The sequence below is a fragment of the Ascaphus truei genome, chromosome 3 (assembly GCF_040206685.1).
Source record: "Ascaphus truei isolate aAscTru1 chromosome 3, aAscTru1.hap1, whole genome shotgun sequence".
NCBI lineage: Eukaryota > Metazoa > Chordata > Amphibia > Anura > Ascaphidae > Ascaphus > Ascaphus truei.
In genome coordinates, this window is record NC_134485.1 from 367,089,406 (window position 1) to 367,109,574 (window position 20,169).

Below are 20,169 nucleotides of genomic sequence, written 5' to 3' on the forward strand. Positions count from 1 at the left end.
CACCCTCTCTCTCCCACCCTCTCCCACCCTCTCTCTCTCCCACCCTCTGTTTGTCACCCTCACCCACTCTCTCTGTTTTATCTTAACTGCACTATACCTACACCGAAATAACCTATTCTGCTTTCTTCCAGATCTGACTCAAGTTTCACACGGGAGACATCGGAAGACAGGTAGAGAACACCTCCCCTCCAGTATAGTACCTTGAGGGACTGTGGATCAGGTAAGATCCCAGGTGGGATTGCTGCTTTGGAAATTTTTAAGAGGGGGCATCCTGACACTGGTTAATGTGTTCAGAAGTCATTCACGTCTGGCTTTTTTTTTTGGTTCGGTTAGTGAGGTCAACACACACACACACACACACACACACACACACTACTTTTCGAAATAAACCTACGTTTCTATGAAAATGCAAGTTGGTTTTTTTTGCGGCCCACCTAGACTTAAACCTTGTTTATTTGGCCCTTGTTAGCATTTGAGTTTGACATGCTTGATGTACAGTGTATGATTTTAGACAATTGTATTACAAATGATTCCATATATTTTATTTTTCATTGTAAAATTACCAACCAACTTAAAATAAACATAGCACTGTATGATTGTATAACAACTTAATTTACACATAGGCATTCTTTTAGTTGATGCAACAGGGCTTGACTAGCGACTTACCTCTCTCAACATTGGGTATTCCTAAATCAATTGTAGGAATTGTGTCGTCTGCAAAATCACTATAGTATTGAAAATGCGCAGCCTGCTTTTCCCAGGTCAGCTTTACAACAGGTACTGCAAGTAACCAAAGTGATAATTACCAAGTTAACATAGATAAGTCATTTTATTAGCAAAATAATTTCATGTACAAACATAGTTTATGTGGACAGTCGTGTCAGATGAAAAACACCGATTATACAAAAAGGGTGATCAGATATGCTTTTTAACACTATAGCTTGTTATACAGTCAAATGTATCTATTGTAGATTTCGTTTTTACTAGGATGTCTTGTAAGATGTACGCAGATGTTTATAAAGAAGCTATCAATAACTATTCATTGGTGGATTGAGTCTGTCCTGTATTGCTCTGAATACCTACCACTGAAAGCGTTTTCTGAAATATCAGTCACTGATTTGTTTCTCTTTATTCATGTTTCCTCTTAAACTCACATGATGTGTTCAGAACAACAGACACCAAAAGCATGGACCTATGACTTGTTAAAGCATCAATCCCCTACATTTGCAATTTCTATAGGGGTGATGTTGACACAAATTGCATCAATTTTCACCTTGCATCTCTTTGTGTCAATGTATCAAGGTCTTTTCTGGAAATGTTTGCCCCATGTGGGCCATCTTGTGATTTGAGTGGCAACAGAAGAAGTCAGGGAGCAGTTACATGATGCACATGTTATAATGAGATGTATCAAATTCGGCATTTGAGCCTTTTCTTAATAAAAACACAATCTGGCATGTCTGCCAAGTGGCAATTTGCATTACCTGCTGGTAACTCTCTAATATTTGAAACAAATGCAAGCTTAAAAACAAACTTCTCTTTGCACTTTCTAAAAGTTGATAAATGGCCCCCTATAACGTCTGCACAATAAGGTCAGAGTAACTTCATCTAGGAATAGTGGAAGTTTATGAAATTGCTTTGCAGTTATTTTACAGGCTCAGGCGCATTATTCCTAGAGTGATGCTATTATAAAAAGGTTTATACTATACTAGACAAGAAGACATACTTCTATCTTTGTGAAATCGCTTGCACGTTTTTATGGCAACAAATATATCCTTCTTCCTCACTGGATTTGCCTAGAAACAAAAAAGAAAATGACTAGTTAAAGCAGCAGTTCAAGCAAAATCCCCCTTGTGTGTTTTTAAATAAATTCAGTTCTGTACTATGACAAAATACTTGTACTGTAGCATTTTAAAAAAAGAACATTTTTTTAAAATACATTTTTAATGTTTCTAATGTAGGAAGCATTTCCAGTGACAGCCCCTTCCCCTTCTGATAGGCTCTAGCTCTTGAGCCCCACCCTCTCTCTAGCTGTGCACCAATTGTATCTAGTAACTGCCCAGTCAATCATATTCCAGGACTACATTTCCCACAATGCTGTGCAAGAACTGAATTAAATAACCCGGAGCAAGCGATCGACTTACAGGAGAACGGATCGATCTGAAGCTTAGCAAATCACTTGTCAGTGTGCAGATTGTATTGATGCACATACAGTATTGAATGGGAACAAAAAATATATATATCAAAATCTGCACACAAAAAAATTACAAATATTCCTGGACGTCTGGGGACCATGGATCAGCTTGACTGTTCAAGTAGGTTAAAAAAAAAAAAGAAGATAGGGGGCAGGAGAGAATTGCTGTTATAGCCTTAAGAGTGTCCTAATGACATACCTGGTGTGGCACGGGGCCCTGGCTCACTTGAAAACATATTGCTGTGCTAGCTACTGTATATAGCCATGGCTGGTCCAGACTATCTTTCTGCCCACCTGTCACATAAGTCCTAGTAGCTACAGGCAGTGACAGGCTATCCTGTGGGGTTTACCCCCTCTCACGCAGCCTCCCTGAGTGGCAGGAGAGGTGGTGACATTGGGTCTGTGTCGCAGCCAACCATGGTGCAGACCCTGTGCCCTCCCCCCTTGCATTAGGAAGGATGCCTTCCAAATTATACCCCACCCGGGGAAGGGAGAGGAGCTCAGCCCCTCCGGGGGGTGGGGAGGGGGTGGGGTGGAGTGCTACATGTACATCAAAGGTTAAGTTAGTTTTCTTCCCTGAAGCAGGGACTCAACAAACTATGATCCTTACAAAAATGAATTAACAAAAATATATTAATATTTGAAAAAGGAATATTGTATACAGATACAAAAGTATACATTTTGGAGAATCAACTGTTTAGCTTTGCAAACCACATCCCAAGGTGCGCTGGTTCTCAAACCTCTCATCATGGCTCTGAGCCAAACCATGTTTTTGAGGCAACCAACAAACAGCAAATGGAAGTTATGTGCATTCACATATGTGTAAATATATTGGGCGTACCTAAAACCTGGGGCAGCTGATGGTTCTCAAAAAGATATTGGAGACCCACTATTAAGGTCACAGCCTTTGATACAACAAGCCTGGTTTTAATCTCAGTGTTTACATCTTGTAACACTGGACAGGACGCTGCGGCCCATATTTACTAAGCATGGCTTTCGTATGTCATAAGACACCTTCAGGTACCAGGTGTGAATGGGCAATAATGACTCTTCTCATTATGCAGTATATATTACACTGCTTTGTAAATATGGATCTCTATCTCTGTGTTGTTCCAGTTCCAAAATTAAGACTAAGCTCTACAGAGCAAGTACAGTAGTTTTTTGGGAGAGATTCTATGTACAGAGTAGTGCTCACAGCAGTGCTGTGTATTTAAAAAAAACAAAAAACACAGTGGTTCGTACTTACAACGTAAGGTCAAGTTAGAGAAGAAGTGGAAATGAAAATCATGTATTTAATTTTCATCTTTTATAATTTGAAACCATGCCCATGAAAGGTCGCTTAAAACAATACCATGTAGAGTACGCCTGAAGTCCAGCAAAATGATTACAGGAGCTGCTACCTGAGATAACAAGATAACACACCCTAAAGTGTTTCACATTAATAAAAATAATGATCACACACAATCGTAGCAAGCTCAATAACCTAGCCCACTCTATAATATATGTATATATTTGTTTGTGACAATTGGAGTGCTACTGGGATAGTGACCTCATGTATACATCAATAAACTAAGAGGACCCAATGCCACATCCAATATAACAAATTATTTAATTCATTACTCTGTAGGTTTTGTCTCTGTTTTTTCTTGTCATAAATGCGGGTCATTTAGTTCAAACCTTTTGCTAAAACCTTTCAAGTCTCCAACCACGTAAAATTAGACCCTCCCAGCAGGTCCTACACTAACCAGTTTGTGTTTCTTCCATTGCATAGAGAAAAAAAGAGACAAAACAATAATATAGCCAATAGCACAGTATGTGTGACATGTATGTGGTGCCTAAGGGGTTAACATTTAGGAGCTGTGTGCGAGTTAATGTGCAGATAAAACTGGTTAAAAGCCATAAGTGTCCTAATAAATATAAGGCCAACAATCTAACAAATCAAGTGCAAGAAAAAAATATATACAGTATATACAGTATCGTATACTTCCCATGCTTAAGGCTACAGGAAAGGTAATCTCCATCTCTCTCCTGGAGGAAGAGACTCATTCACTTGTGCCTACCAGGACAAAATGAATCCCTTTTGAAACACAGAAATATACAGTAGAAATGTACTGTATACTAGACAAGAATACATTTGTTCTACCACATACAGTATGTGTTTTTTTCAACCTACTGTAAATCCTTGAAGACTAATTGGTATCTGGCTTTGTTCCAAATCTTGAATTGAATTGTCTAGCCCAAGTACTTTTTAATTATTTTATTGTATTTTACTTTATTGAATCTGCTGAAAGGAGGTTCTACGTATCCATTACCACTTCACTAACGAAGAAAGGAAGCGTTTAAACTCCCAACTCCAAAATTGGGACAGAAGTAGAGCAAACAAACTGAACCAAATCCCCTCCGTCACCCCCCTCCCCCCACGAAAAAAAATCACATTGTAGGAAACAAGATGTTTTGCATTTATACATCTGGTGCAGTTTTCATGTTCCACTTTTGATGTGAGAAATACAACAAAGGTTAATCGTGTCCTCCCCCCACCCACAAACACACCAAAAAAAAAAAACACATAGGAAAATGTTATAAGAATAAAACATTCATTGTTCTTGGATTAATGACAAGATGAATACTGTAATTTGTCTGTTTGCCATGCCCCATTTATCTGTCAGGTAATCATGAGAAAAGAAAAGTATGCGCAGTACAGCGAGTCTCTAACTAGTTGTGGTCTGAACAATTACTGTAGGTTTAAGGCATTTTACAAATATGCACGCTGAAAATACCTGCAGCCTCATATCAAAAATGCTTGTTGATTTGTTCAAACATGGAACAAGAGTGGTTAATCAAACATATATCACAAAATAAAATAACCCAAGCATAAAATAATTATTTTTAACCTTAAGCAGTCAAGCAGGCAGAAACCCTTACCGCATTTAGAAGGTGCTTCTAAGCTACTGCAAGCTTCTAACACTCACCCCCGTGTTGACCTTATATTGTCCTTTTTTCAATCAATGTGTATTTCATGTTTTGCTGTGCAGAGTATATTTAAGAAATAAGGAGGAGGAGAAACGTTTGGGAAAAGGAAATGTCAACAGTACGTGTTATTGCTATAGGTTCTATTTTACAATAGGCAGACTACTGTATATTTCATGGACTCAAATGCAAAATATATCTTTTTTTTACATTTTTCGATTACATGTTGTAGGGAGTGTTGTGCCCTTTCAGTAAAAAATAAGCTTTAAATACTGTAACCTAGACTTAGGCATCTACCGTTCTTCTTGCTATCCCAAAAATGTCTGCTACCTTACACCTATTTTATCACAGATTTTTTTTAATTTAAACATGAACAGCTGTTTTTAAAATAGTTGCACTTTCTTAAGCTTTTGAGTATAATGTAAGTGTAAATATCATAGTCCCAAATGTCATAACTTTAACATCTATTACTGTCAATGTTTCATAAATGAGAAGCTATAGGCATAGTATGACTTGCACTGTATTTGTTATTTAAGTAATAATCCCGAAGAACAGGGCATTACTGGCCAATAATGCCCTGGTTGGAAGAGTTGAAGGCCCGAGGCGAAGCCGAGGGACTTGAATCCAGCCAGGGCATTATTGGCCAGTAATGCCCTGTTCTGAGGGGATTATTACTATTAAAGGCTAAATGTAGGCTTATTTTCATAAATAATAGACACTTTTGTATAGTTATATAGATTTTTTTCTTAAAATAAAATGGCAAATACATTAAACCACCTCTATATACACTTACACTGCAGCTATCTATATCCCCACACTGCCGCCCCCTCTGTGTACACACACACACACACACACACACACACACACACACACACACACACACAAACACACACACACACACACACACACACCAGCTCTATACATACACACACACACACACACTGCAGATCTATATATACACACACTGCAGCTCTACCCACAAACACACACACTGCAGCTCTACACACACATATACACACACACACTGCAGCTCTACACACACGCAGCCACGTTCTTACTTTGCAGCCACACACTCTCCCTCCCTCCCCAATTCAACTCAATCTGTCAGCTCTGTTCACAGAAGAAGGGGCAGGAGTCACGTCCTAGCTACTGTTTCCTGACCAATGCCCTGCCCTGTCTCAGAGCTGTTCCTGCCTCCTGACCAATCCCCTGCCTTGTCTCAGAGCTTTTCTGAAAAAAGGAAAAGCTGATTGTCTGGAAATAAACACATTGCAAGCTGCAAAAATTCCGGACATTACTGAATGAATAATGCCCGGAATTTCAACCAATCAGAGAGCAAGGATTTCAATAATGCCCGGAATTTTACTGCTTTACCCTATAATTATTAATATATGAACAAGTAGGCATCCCTCTGAGCCATTTCATTATCATTATACTATATATTTAAAAACTGTTGCATGAGAACTGCTTTTCCTGTGTATTCACTTGTAATTACTGAAATTGTACTTGCAGTGTACAATATGTATGTATATCTTTATTTATATAGCACAATCTATGTACATAGTAGTAAAACACATGACATAATAATAATATAATACATAATGGGAATAAGCGCTTCAGAGATAAAAATAACATTAGGAAAAGGAGTCCCTGCCTTGAAGAGCTTACAATTGAAATGGTAAGTAGGAAGAACATTCAGAGACAGTAAGAGAGTGTTTTGGTAAGTGCATCTGCAAGGGGCCAAGGTTGATGTATGAGGTATATAGTATCAACCTCGAAGCTACCCATCTGCTTCATTAAAGAGGTGTGTTTTAAGATGGGTCTTAAAGGTGGATAGAGAGGGCGCTAGTCGGATATGTATTGATTTATAAAATTTTTACCATGAAGTAATACATTGAGTGTTACCTCTAGTTTTCGGGTATGTCCTGGGCACAGAGTTATGATGACAAATAACACATGGTTACAAATACATAGTTACATTAAGTGAACAGGGTTATACATTATATGAAAAAATTGTGTGACATGCGCAACCAATAAACCATCCAAAATAAAAATTAATTAAAAAACCACTGAGACATTATTCACCATATTGTGAAAATCATATACAACCTTGTGTAGTGTAAAGGGCAATTGCTGGCGTCTGCTGTTGTCAATATCAGGGTGGCTCAGCACCCCTATAGTGCAGAAAAAACAAGAAGAAAAACAGCGCACAACGCAATAGTGAAGTATGTAAAAAAGTGGCAATACATTTGTATGGTAATAAATCTGCGTACATCAAAGTAATAAAAACAAGCATTCCGTGTAACAAAACACGGGTTACCAATCACTGTGACAGGAATCGATAGGATCGCTCACTCCACGCCCCCAATGTCGCAGTTTCTGGCTTCTGGAACCATGGGATACACTTCAGGTAGGTGGGTAACCTCTCGATCTCCGTAAATGTAAGTCCCTTTGAACTCATTCCCTCTTTATAGTGGTATCGATCTCTTTCAGTGTGGGTGCACAGTTCACAGATAAGTAGGCACGGATCCCCCTTCCTTCTCCTATTCAGCAGCCGTGCTGATAGAAACAGCAGCCCTCAGAGAGGGCCTTAGGAGATGACGTCACGGGGATCGACGTGCTAGGCAACGGTATACACCAACCACCAGACTCTCGGCACAGAGCGCATGGGCACCAGGTCACTGGTCTCCCCGCCAACATGCCAAATGGCGATCGAATTGCCAGAAGCATAAACGAAATAGAATCTTCAAATGCACTAAACGTACCCCGCCTCTGTGGTGCCCAGATCGTCAGGATTTAAGCCTTAAAGTATCACTTTAGTACAGGATAATCCAACGCGTTTCGTAGCGCTATGCCACTTCTTCAGGGTTATTCCTGCACTAAATTTCACACAGGTTTACATACCTAAGGGTCTCCACGGATTAGTTAACATTTGGCCAATTAGTATCCAAACACAGAGGTATCAGCTGCCCACTAATTGATCTAATAGTACAACTCAACCCCGTTATAGCGCGATCCACTATAACGCGGATCCGCTTATAATGCGGTTTGAGCACACTGCACACACTCACAGCACACTACAAACACTCACAGCACCAGCACACACTGCACACACTCACTGCATACTGCACACACTCACAGCACACTGCACACACACACTGCACACACACACTGCACACACTCACAGCACACTGCACACACTCACAGCACACTGCACACACTCACAGCCTCGCAGCACACTGCACACACTCGCAGCACAGTGCACACACTCGCAGCACACTGCACACACTCGCAGCACACTGCACACGCTCGCAGCACACTGCACACACTCGCAGCACACTGCACACTCGCATCACACTGCACACTCGCAGCACACTGCACACACTCACAGAACACTGCACATTCCACACTCACACCACACTCACAACACACTCACACCACACACACACCCCTCCCACTCCCCCTCCCTACCTTTGGTGTCGGCTACTGAGATCGGAGAGGAGCTGGCATCGGGAGGGGGGTGTGTGTCAGAGTGTGTCGAATCGGGTGGCCCCCGAGGACCGTGCTATAACGGGGTTGAGCTGTACAAGTGTGGATACACAATAGCACAATATTATACACATGATGACTAAAAAATATCTACTGTAGCTACAAATAAAATGTGGCGCAAATGAACCCAATGGAGCTCTGAAATGAAACACAACAGTTAGTACAAAGAATCATATATCATGATCCATTACAAGTATTGCTCAATGAATCAATGAGATTAAGTCACAATGAAGGCAATGAGATTAAGTCATAATATTGGCCCATATTAATAGGCTGATGAATTTATACTAGGAGTTCCTCTAGGAGACATGATATTAGAACTAGGACAATCTAATTAATATAAACACCAGACATCAATGTCCTCATTAAGTCCTTTGGGGACCAATGAGCCTAATTTATGTATCCAATAGGTCTCTTGTACCGAAAGGTCTTTAACCCTGTCACACCCTCTCCTATTAGGGGGAACATGTTTAATGCCCTTAAACAATAGAGAGGACGGATTCTTATTGTGATGTGTCAGGTAATGACGACTAAGATTATGTTTTGTGAAAGTCACTGACTCAGTAGGCTGGAATAATAATAATAATAGCATGTTCTTGTATAGCGCTGCTAGTTTTACGTAGCGCTTTACAGAGACATTTTGCAGGCACAGGTCCCTGCTCCATGGAGCTTACAATCTATGTTTTTGTGCCTGAGGCACAGGGAGATAAAGTGACTTGCCCAATGTCACGAGGAGCCGACACTGGGAATTGAACCAGGTTCCCCTGCTTCACTCTCAGTGCCAGTGTCTTTACTCACTGAGCCACTCCTTCTCCCTAATGGAGGATATGTGTACATTTCAGCACTCAACCAGTTAACCTGCCTGCACCTGCAGCCTAATTAAACAGGATTCCTGAAAGACTGCAGGTTCAAAAGATACAGGAAGTTGTGAGACTGAGAGCCAGAATGCTAGAGCCAGTGAGAGAGACTTGCCCTCAGAGATGGAGGGAGGCAGAAAGGGCTCCCCAGCTACCAGACGCTGGTAAAAAGTGAGAGACACTGCTGAGAGAGCCGTGCTGAAGCAGTGCAAAGATGCTGGCAGAGTGAGAGACATTGCTGAGAGAGCCGTGCTGAAGCAGGGACATCTTCGCCAGATGAATTAAGATAAGCAAACCCTTTATTGCTACAATATGACTAAAGACTGTGCTGTTTCTTTATTGCCTATGCCAGGGCATGTTTTGGGGTGGAAACTGGCTTAGCTGGCTGCCCGGTAGACAGGGCTGAAGAAGTAAGTTAGATCCCTGAAAGAGATAGGTTTTTATTTATGCTTTTTATTTTGGTTTGGCTTTCTTAAAGGGACAGTGGGCCTGCGAATATTTTACTTAGCCCCTATAAATAAACCCCACTTAAATATAAGTACTGTGTTTCCGGCCTTATTTGGGATAAAAGGGGCCTCAACGTGATGTGGTTGTCACAGTTTCATGAAACCATTTTTTATATTTCTTACATGTTCTTGAATACGCAATTTCAAGCAACATTTTGTGCACGGACATTCAACCAGATATACAATATGAGTTGTATTACAATTAATAAAATCTGATATACAGCCGCGGCCTCTTTTATTCTCCAACATCACCGCATTTTTCCGGGATTTTTTTTCGAATGCCACGCACTTCACCGCGTTTATGTCACATTCTGACCGCATTCATGTTGCATTCACAGCCGCGGTTGATGCGCGGTTGATGTGTTTATTGATAATGGTTCGGATTTAATTGGTTGCAATTCTTCACGTGTCCGCCAGATGGCAGATATTCATGAATTGTAATGCGCATGCGCTTCAGTAATGTGTCGACTTGCAGGTGTTTCATTTAAAAAAGATACCACAGTGGTCTATTGTAAATTGGCCTTGGGACTGAAAGAAGAGGTTACAATAATGTATCAATTTAGGCTTTTCATATTAAAGAAAGACAAGCACCAGTTTCTGGTCTGGTTATTGTCCAGTAATTCCCGCCATGAGTGTACAAGTGCAGCCCGTGTTCCAAAAACCCGACAGAACGTACGCTTATTTAATATGGGCCGTGATTAATGCAACAGATGATAAGATGGCAACAGTTGTTTAAATTTATCAGTATTTTATCAAAAACTATGACATTTACAAATTTTCGCAAGATCCTCATGTGTGGAAGCGTGCAATAAGGAAAAAGTTATGTAGCGATCCATGTTTTTTTCGTATTGATCCCGAATTTATTGGAGGTTATTGGTGTGTATCACCGGGTTTTTCCTGTATCTATGATCGTGCAGACAGCAAAAGGCGAAAGGTCGTGTTAAAACCAACTAAGAAACGACAGTCGCTGGCAAGCAATGCGCCAGCACCATCGAGTGGGAGGCTATGCAAAGTGTGTAAAATTTCATGCATGGCAACGAGGTACAGGTGTTGAAAGTGGGCGTACTCTAATGTGAGTCATTAACGTATAAATACACCACCCATTTTGAGGATTCACTGCACATTGAATACACATCGACTAAACATCGAATATACATTCTTGTGCTTGTATTTCTTTCTACTCGCAGCAATTCTGTTAAAAAGATTTCAAAGGATCTCAGCATTAGAATTAAGGAGATGTACACGAGCGGACACCAAATTGTACATATCCAACGCTGGTTAGCTGCTACTGGCCTTGTTGTGCCATCAACCACCGTGTGCTATCATGCACACGGAAAAATCCAACAACGCACGAGGATACCAACGGTAACTAACACGTAAGTATATTTATATAACTATATAATACAGTATATCTATCATTGTTTATATTGCGGCATATTAATAGAACAATATATTGTGTAGATCTATCTAATTTTATAGTCATTTCGGTATATTTATATAACAACAGTATATATCTTGTTTATATTGCTGCATATTAATACTATGGAACAATATATTGTGTAGATCTATCTAATTTTATAGTCATTTCGGTATATTTATATAACAACAGTATATATCTTGTTTATATTGCTGCATATTAATAGAACAATATATTGTGTAGATCTATCTAAGTTTATAGTCATTTCGGTGTATTTATATAACAACAGTATCTATCTTGTTTATATTGCTGCATATTAATACTGTAGAAAAATATATTGTGTAGATCTATCTAATTCTATAGTCATTTCGGTATATTTATATAACAACAGTATATATCTTGTTTATATTGCTGCATATTAATAGAACAATATATTGTGGTGATCTACAGTATCTCATTGTATACTATTTTTACTGCAAATGATGTGCTGTGCTTGTGGCCTACTGCACTGTAACTTACCGGATTGTTGTTTTTCTGTAAATTATAGGGAGACAACTCATCTGGTCGACAAAATAAGTAAGGAGAATGATGAGAAGAGTGCATTAAGGGTCAAATACACTCTGCAGCAAAATCCCAATCTCACTGTATCCGAGACCAGCATAAAGAAGATGAGACGCAGAATTGGATGGAAATATGGACGTGTGAGGTTAGTACTGGACAGTACAGGAGGTAAAAGTGTTGTTTAAGAAACTGTACTGTACCGCTAAAATTATTTATTCCTTGTCATTACAGAGCATACCCCATGATAAGGGACGCAAACAAAATCAAAAGAGTGGTCCAGGCCCAGTCATGGATCGACAGTGGGGAAACTTTCCAGGATTGCATCTTCACTGACGAGTCTACTGTGTCGCTGGAGAGATTTGCAAGCTTTGCATTCCACAAAAAAGGCCGCATATCTTTGAAGCCGCGGCCAAAACACCCCATGAAGCTGCATGTGTGGGGTGCCATCTCTAGGCGTGGACCAGGATGCATTGTCATCTTTGAAGGTAAAATATATCAAATATAATGTAGCCTTATACACTGTACTTTACTAGTGTAGCCTTACTGTATGCACTGTACTGTACTATTGTGCAGTTTTTTGAGCACTTTTATTTTCTTGCTATAGGAATCATGAATAAAGCTTTCTTCCAAGACAACATTGTCCCTGAGATAGTGCAATACATCACACGCGAGTTCCCGAATGGTCACCGCTTCTACCAGGACAACGATCCGAAGCACACCTCGTCAACAGTGCATATCCTTGAGCGCGGTATCAACTGGGTGAAGACGCCAGCGGAGTAAGTGCGGTAACCGTGTCTCATTTGTTTCCCACAGTTTTTACTGTGTACTGTATCTCTTAAACTAATTGTCCTTTTTGTCCAATGACAGATCGCCAGACTTCAATCCGATCAAAATGGTCTGGCATCAGCTGAAGGACCATATCCGGAAAGTGGCGAAACCCTCCAAAAAGGACGAGTTGTTGAAAGGCATAATGAGTTTTTGGAACGATGTACTCACTGTGGAACGCTGCAATAAATATATAGACCATATTGCCACTGTATTGCCCATTGTCATCGCGCGTAATGGGCAAGCATCAGGAAAGTAGTACTGTGCTGTAGTATTGTAAGTACAGTATGATACAGGTAAGTATGGCACAGATTTTTTCTTTCCCAATAGTCAGAGTATACAGTAGTTACAGTTTTTTCTTTCCAGAGAAAGCAGCACCAGCCATGTACAGTAGTACTACACATCACACAATGCCATAATACAGTACGCACATAACTGCACTAATTTTTTGTTTTCTTGTCGTTTCAGGAAAAAAGGGTGACCTGGGGGGAGGTGGGGTTTTGTGTCCAGTCTAATCTGTTTGTACAGTAAAATGTACAGTATATAAACAGCAGTAATGATGTACACAAAACCTCTCCTCTCTCAATGAACTACTGTACACAGAATGAGGAACAAGATAAAGACGGAAAAAACAATATTACTATATTATATACGTATGTGCATGAAACGTCGTTGGGAGATTATTCTGTTTTTAGAGCTGTCTGTTTGGTTGTGGAGGATATTGGCAGCAGTTGTGCAGGCTGTGGGGGGAAAGGAGAGGAAGAGGAGCAGCGATTTCAGTAACACCGCAGCGTGTGACGTCACATCCACCAGGAAGTTACGGTTTTCGTGCGACTCAACATCCATCCCCCACAAGAGGCAATCCCTAAAGGAGATCCAGTTATCATCAGAGAAGAGCACCTGAGCGATCTTCAGCTTTACTGCTTTTACCATCTACTGTCCTGTAAGTAGGGTTTCAATTTTACCCCTCTGGACTTAAGTGCTGTATCCTCCTGAACCCAGTATTTCAATGTTAATAAATAGCTTTTTGTTAGGATTATAGTCTTGCTAGTGTCTGTCTGTCATTGTGTGTTATGTTTGTCATGTGTGAGTTTTTAATGTTTTAATGTCAACTTTTTTGGCGTACTGCACCATTATCTGTTTGTTTTCTTCTCTTTTTTACACATTGCACTATTATTTGGTGTGAGCCGTTCGTTGACCCCTTCACTGCCAGTTTGTTCAAGGACACTTTTGGGACTTTGCAAGAGACGGTTTGGTCTTTATTCGGATTTATTATTATTTAAAGGACTGATTTGGCGCCGGCAATTCTTTCTTTTCTCTATGAATCAGTTAATGGTTTTTTTAACTCTCAATTTTCACAATGCTGTGCAAATCAGATTTACATATCAGATTTTTCCAAAGCGTTACCGTAAACAAAGCCTCAAAGGGTTGGAGGGGGGGGGGGAGGTTGGGTGAGTCATGCGCAGTAATTAGCTAGCTCCCATCTCAAAGAGGATTACACGCAGGCGCAGTGAGGTGACACTCGGCTATGGACGGATTAAGAACACAATGGCAAGCTTCAGAAAATGAATGACTCTGTGGAGATGTCTGTCGATAAGAGTTTCAAATCCTTGGGCGAGCCTTGTGTGTGTGCGTGGGGGAGGGGGGTACAGGGTACAGCTGCATGAAGTTCAAAGATAATGACATACTGTAATTTCAAAAGGCAGTTCATCATAATAATATGATCCCTACACCCCCAAATACAGTACATAAAAAGCACACAAATCAACCATGTGCAGTCAAACGCACAGGGTCGCAGTCAAAAGCTACAGCACAGATTGAATATCGTAATATCAAGATGGTTTATGCAGGCTTGTGGGGAAAATAAAAAATGAGGAGAATTTTTTTTTTGGTCACTTACTCAAGCAAGCAGTGGTAAATTTACAGGCGCATGTGCAGTAATCAACTAGCTCCCATCCCAAAGAGGATTACACGCAGGCGCATAGAGAGGTGATGCTCTGCTAGGGACGGATTAAAAACACAATGGCAAGCGTTTTATATTTTTTTTTTCCTGATAAAATAAATATTTATTTACATTCATGATAATCATAATCATTGACAACAACCCACCCCCCCCCCCACACACCTACAGTACACCAAAGAAAAAGAATGAATGACAAAACAACATGAATCAGTTAATGGTTTTTTTAACTCTCAATTCTCACAATGCTGTGCAAATCAGATTTACATATCTCTTTTTTTTTGGTCACTCACTCAAGCAAGCAGTGGTGGGTGAAGTTACAGGCGCATACGCAGTAATCATCTGCTGTCAAGCAGGAATGTGATTGAAACCAGAAAGACACACGTTCAAAGGAATGGTGTAAGAGAGATGTACTGCATTGTAGAGAAGATAAGAAGTTGAAATACCCTGCAGTGCAGTAAATTATCCTATGCATGCGCGGGGGCGAGCGAGGGGAGAGCGCTGTATATGCCGAAATGTGACACTGTTACAGTACTGTACACGCCTATGCGTTTCAAGAATTTTCAAATGAGACATACTGTACAGCACTGCAAATGCATGTATACAGTAAATATGCAAATTTACAATTACTGCGCGCACACGCAGACTGTGTACTGATGTAGGTTGAACTGCTAAGGTATTAGACTTCCAAGACAACAGCTCGCGAACGCCCCCCTGAGTTTTTAGACGGTATTGCAGTATTGCAGACAGCGAGAATAAAATGCTAATATCACGAGCGCTAAAATACTGCAATTCACTCCGGACCAAAAAAAAAACGCATCTGCCCAAGATTATCAGAGCGCCGCGGATCCAGCCGCATTAGGATAAAGGAGGCCGCTACTGTATTGCTGCATATTAATTGAACTATATATTGTGTAGATCTCTCATTTTATACTATTTTTACTGTAAATGATGTGCTGTACTTGTGGCCTACTGCACTGTAACTTACCGGATTGTTGTTTTTCTGTACATTGTAGGGAGTCAACTCTTCTGGTCGACAAAATAAGTGTAGAGAATGATGAGAAGAGTGCCTTAAGGGTCAAATACACTCTGCAGCAAAATCACAATCTCACTGTATCCGAGACCAGCATAAAGAAGATGAGACGCAGAATTGGATGGAAATATGGACGTGTGAGGTTTTTACTGGACAGTACAGGAGGTTAAAGTATTGTTTAAGAAACTCTACTGTACCTATAATAATTATTCCTTGTCATTACAGAGCGTACCCTATGATAAGGGACGTTAACAAGATCAAGAGAGTGGTCCAGGCCCAGGCATGGATCGACAGCGGAGAAACTTTCCAGGATTGCATCTTCACTGACAAGTCTATTGTTTCGCTGGAGAGATTTGCCACTTTTGCATTCCACAAAAAAGGTCGCATATCTATGAAGCCGCGTCCAAAACACCCAGTGAAGATGCATGTGTGGGGTGCCATCTCTAGGCGTGAACCAGGATGCATCGTCATCTTTGAAGGTACAGTAAAATGTATGTCACACGCTTTTGCCTTATGCACTGTACTGTACTAGTGTGCAGTTTTTTGAGCACTTTTCTTTTCTTGTTATAGAAATCATGAATAAAGCTTTCTTCCAAGAGAAAATTGTGCCTGAGATTGTAGAATACATCACACGTGAGTTCCCGGATGGTCACCGTTTCTACCAGGACAACGATCCGAAGCACACCGCGTCAACAGTGCATATCCTTGAGCGCGGTATCAACTGGGTGAAGACGCCAGCGGAGTAAGTGCGGTAACCGTGTCTCATTTTTTCCCACTGTTTTTACTGTGTACTGTATCTCTTTAAGTAATTGTCCTTTTTTCCCCCTCCAATGACAGATCGCCACACTTCAATCCTATCGAAATGGTCTGGCATCAGCTGAAGTACCATATCCGAAAAGTCGTGAAACCCTCCAAAAAGGATGAGTTGGCGCAAGGCATACTGAGCTTTTGGAATGATGTACTCACCGTGGAACGATGCAATAAATATATTGACCATATTGCGACTGTGTTGCCCATTGTGAGCACGCGTAATGGGCAAGCATCTGGAAGGTGGTATAGTACTGTACTGTAGTATTGTAAGTACAGTATAATACAGGTAAGTATGGCACAGATTTTTTTTCCCTGAGAGAGCAGCACCTGCCATCTGGTAACAAAGTATTTAACAGTAGTCACAGTATACAGTAGTTCCAGTATAGACTAGTTTGACAGTACTAACTGCATACTGTTGTCCAATATGGAGTAGCTATGCAGTACACAATGCCATAATACACTATGCACCTAACTGCTCAGTGTTTTTCTTTCCAGAGAGAGCAGCACCAGCCATCTGGTTACAAAGTATTTAACAGTAGTCACAGTATACAGTAGTTCCAGTATAGACTAGTTTGACAGTACTATATAGCACACAATGCCATAATACAGTATGCACATAACTGCACTAATTTTTTGTTTTCTTGTCTTTTCAGAAAAAAAGGATGGACTGGGGGAGAGGGGGGGTATCGTGTAAAGTTTGTGAACTGTTTGTACAGTTAAGTGTACAGTATCTAAACTGCAGTCATGATGTACACAAAACCTCTCCTCTCTCAATGAACTACTGTACTGTACACAGAATGAGGAAGAAGATAAAGACGGAAAAAATTATATTATTATATATATATTATTACAGTATATATTATTAATTAATATTATTATCAATGTTCATTATTCATGATTATCCACCGGCCCTCAATTTTCATCTGACAGAAGAACTGAATAAAGACTGTATTTTGTATTATTCATGATTATTTGTATATTTGTATTTTTTGTTCCTGATAAAATAAAATAAATATTTATTTACATTCATGATAATCATAATCATTGACACCCCCCCCACACACACCTACACCAAAGTAAAAGAAAGAATGTCAAAAAGTGGTAATTTACTGCATCAACAACATAAATCAGATAAAGGTTTTTTTAACTCTCAATTTCACAGTGCTGTGCAAATCAGATTTACATATCAAATTTGAGAAGGGATTATCAAAAGCATTACCGTAAACAAAGCCTCAAAGGGTTGGGGGGGTGGATGGGTGAGTCATGCGCAGTAATCATCAGCTAGCTCCCTTCCCAAACAGGATTACAGAGAGGTGACTCAAAGCCAACAATAGGAAAATTAGGCACGCAGGCGCAGAGAGGTGATGCTCGGCTAGGGACGGACGATTAAAAACACAATGGCAAGCTTTAGAAACGGAATGGCTCAGGAGAGGTGTCTGTCGATAAGAGTTTCAAATCCTTGAGCGAGCCTTGTGTGTGTGCGTGGGAGAGCGGGGTACAGGGTACAGCTGCATGAAGGATTAGCTGTACTGCAGTTCAAAGAAATTGCATATTTTCAAAAGGCAGGTCATCATAATAATTTGATCCCTACACCTCCAAATACATAAAAAGCACACAAATCAACCATGTGCAGCCAAACACACAGTGTCGCAGGCAAAAGCTACAGCACAGATTGAATATCGTAATATCAAGATGGTTTAGGCAGGCTTGTGGAGAAAAAAAAAATGAGGAGAAAAAAATATATATTTTTTGGTCACTCACTCTTGAACTTCGCAAACAAGCAGTGGTGAACTTACAGACGCATGCGCAGTAATCATCAGCTATCAAAGGTAGCTCCCATCCCAAAGAGGATTACACGCAGGTGCAGAGAGGTGATGCTCGGCTAGGGACGGATGATTAAAAACACAATGGCAAGCTTTAGAAACAGAATGGCTCAAGAGAGGTGTCTGTCAATAAGAGGTTCAAATCCTTGCTTGAGCGAGCCTTGTGTGTGCGTGGGGGAGGGGGCACAGGGTATAGCTGCATGAAGGATTAGCTGTACTGCAGTTCAAAGAAATGGCATATTTTCAAAAGGCAGGTTATCATAATAATTTGATCCCTACACCCTCAAATACATAAAAAGCACACAAATCAACCATGTGCAGTCAAACGTACAGTGTCGCAGGCAAAAGCTACAGCACAGATTGAATATCGTAATATCAAGATGGTTTAGGAAAATAAAAATAAAAAATGAGGAGAAAAAAATATATATATTTTTTTTGGTCACTCACTCTTGAACTTCGCAAGCAAGCAGTGGTGAACTTACAGACGCATGCGCAGTAATCATCAGCTATCAAGCAGGGATGTGATTGAAACCAGAAAGACAAACATTCAAAGGAATGGTGTGGGAGAGGTGTATTGTACTGTAGATAAGATAAGAAGTTGAAATACTGCAGTGCAGTAAATTATCCTGTGTGTGCGGGGGCGAGCGAGGGGAGAGCGCTGTATACTGCATGCTGAAATGTGATACTGTTACAGTACTGTACACGCCTATGCATTTCAACAATTTTCAAATGAGACATACAGCACTGCAAATGCATGTATAAATATGCAAATTTACAATTACTGCGCGTGCACACACAGACTGTGTACTGACGTACTATAGGTTGAACTGCTAAAGTATTAGACTTCGAAGACAACAGCTCGCGAACGCCCCTCTGAGTTTTTAGACGGTATTGCAGTATTGCAGACAGCGCTAATAAAATGCTAATATTACGAGCGCTAAAATACCGCAATACACTCCAGACAAAAAAAAATTAAAATGCATCTGCCCGCGGTTATAAGAGTTGCGCCGCTACGGCCGCACTAGGGTAAAGGCGGCCGCAGGTGTAGTTTTGTATACATTGTTATTTTAAGAGAGCATTGGGGAGGTCTCCCATAAATGTGTCAATGTTTGAAATGTCAGAGTATTTTGGCCCATTGTGTATTCCTAGTGAATATCTGTAATTTTACAAATGCTATGATTACTAATTTGACATAAAATAAATCAACTACTGTAGAGGCATCTGACATAGTGACATACAGTAGTGTGATTTAATAATCATAAATGTTACATAATTAATGGAACTACAGATGTAGCAAGTCATTGTGTTCAGCACTGGAGCAAGTCGTGGGACAGGGACTGCTCCAATGCCAGAGGATTATCGCTGTGGGGGGTCCGATCCAGAAGCATGGGCCTCCCGCAGTGCGACCGCCCTATCTCAGAAGTTGTGGCTTTAAGGTTTTCAGCCGTACCTCCAGAGGCAGCAAGTCACACACCCCAAAGACCATATTGAAGATACTGGTATGTATTATAGTCACAGTCCACAACCCTGTGCCCATCTTCACAGAACAACAGAGGTTAAATTCCTAATTAGGCCTATCCAAAGTCATGATGGTAAACTAATTCATCAAGCAGTCTTCTCACAGCAATGGGAAACCTATCCAAATCGCTATTACAGTGTGCACACAAAAA

General features: G+C 40.4%; 1 protein-coding gene across 1 annotated transcript in view; it reads right to left on the bottom strand.

The window, feature by feature from the left end:
• The window catches only part of B3GLCT (beta 3-glucosyltransferase), a 417,163-nt gene that overhangs the window by 59,976 nt on the left and 337,018 nt on the right, over nt 1–20,169 (bottom strand). The window contains exons 10-11 of the mRNA XM_075592151.1: nt 1,724–1,793; nt 667–780 (exon numbers count right to left, since the gene is read on the bottom strand). Coding sequence (XP_075448266.1) covers nt 667–780; nt 1,724–1,793 — 184 coding nt within the window. The remainder of the gene's footprint in view (nt 1–666; nt 781–1,723; nt 1,794–20,169) is intronic.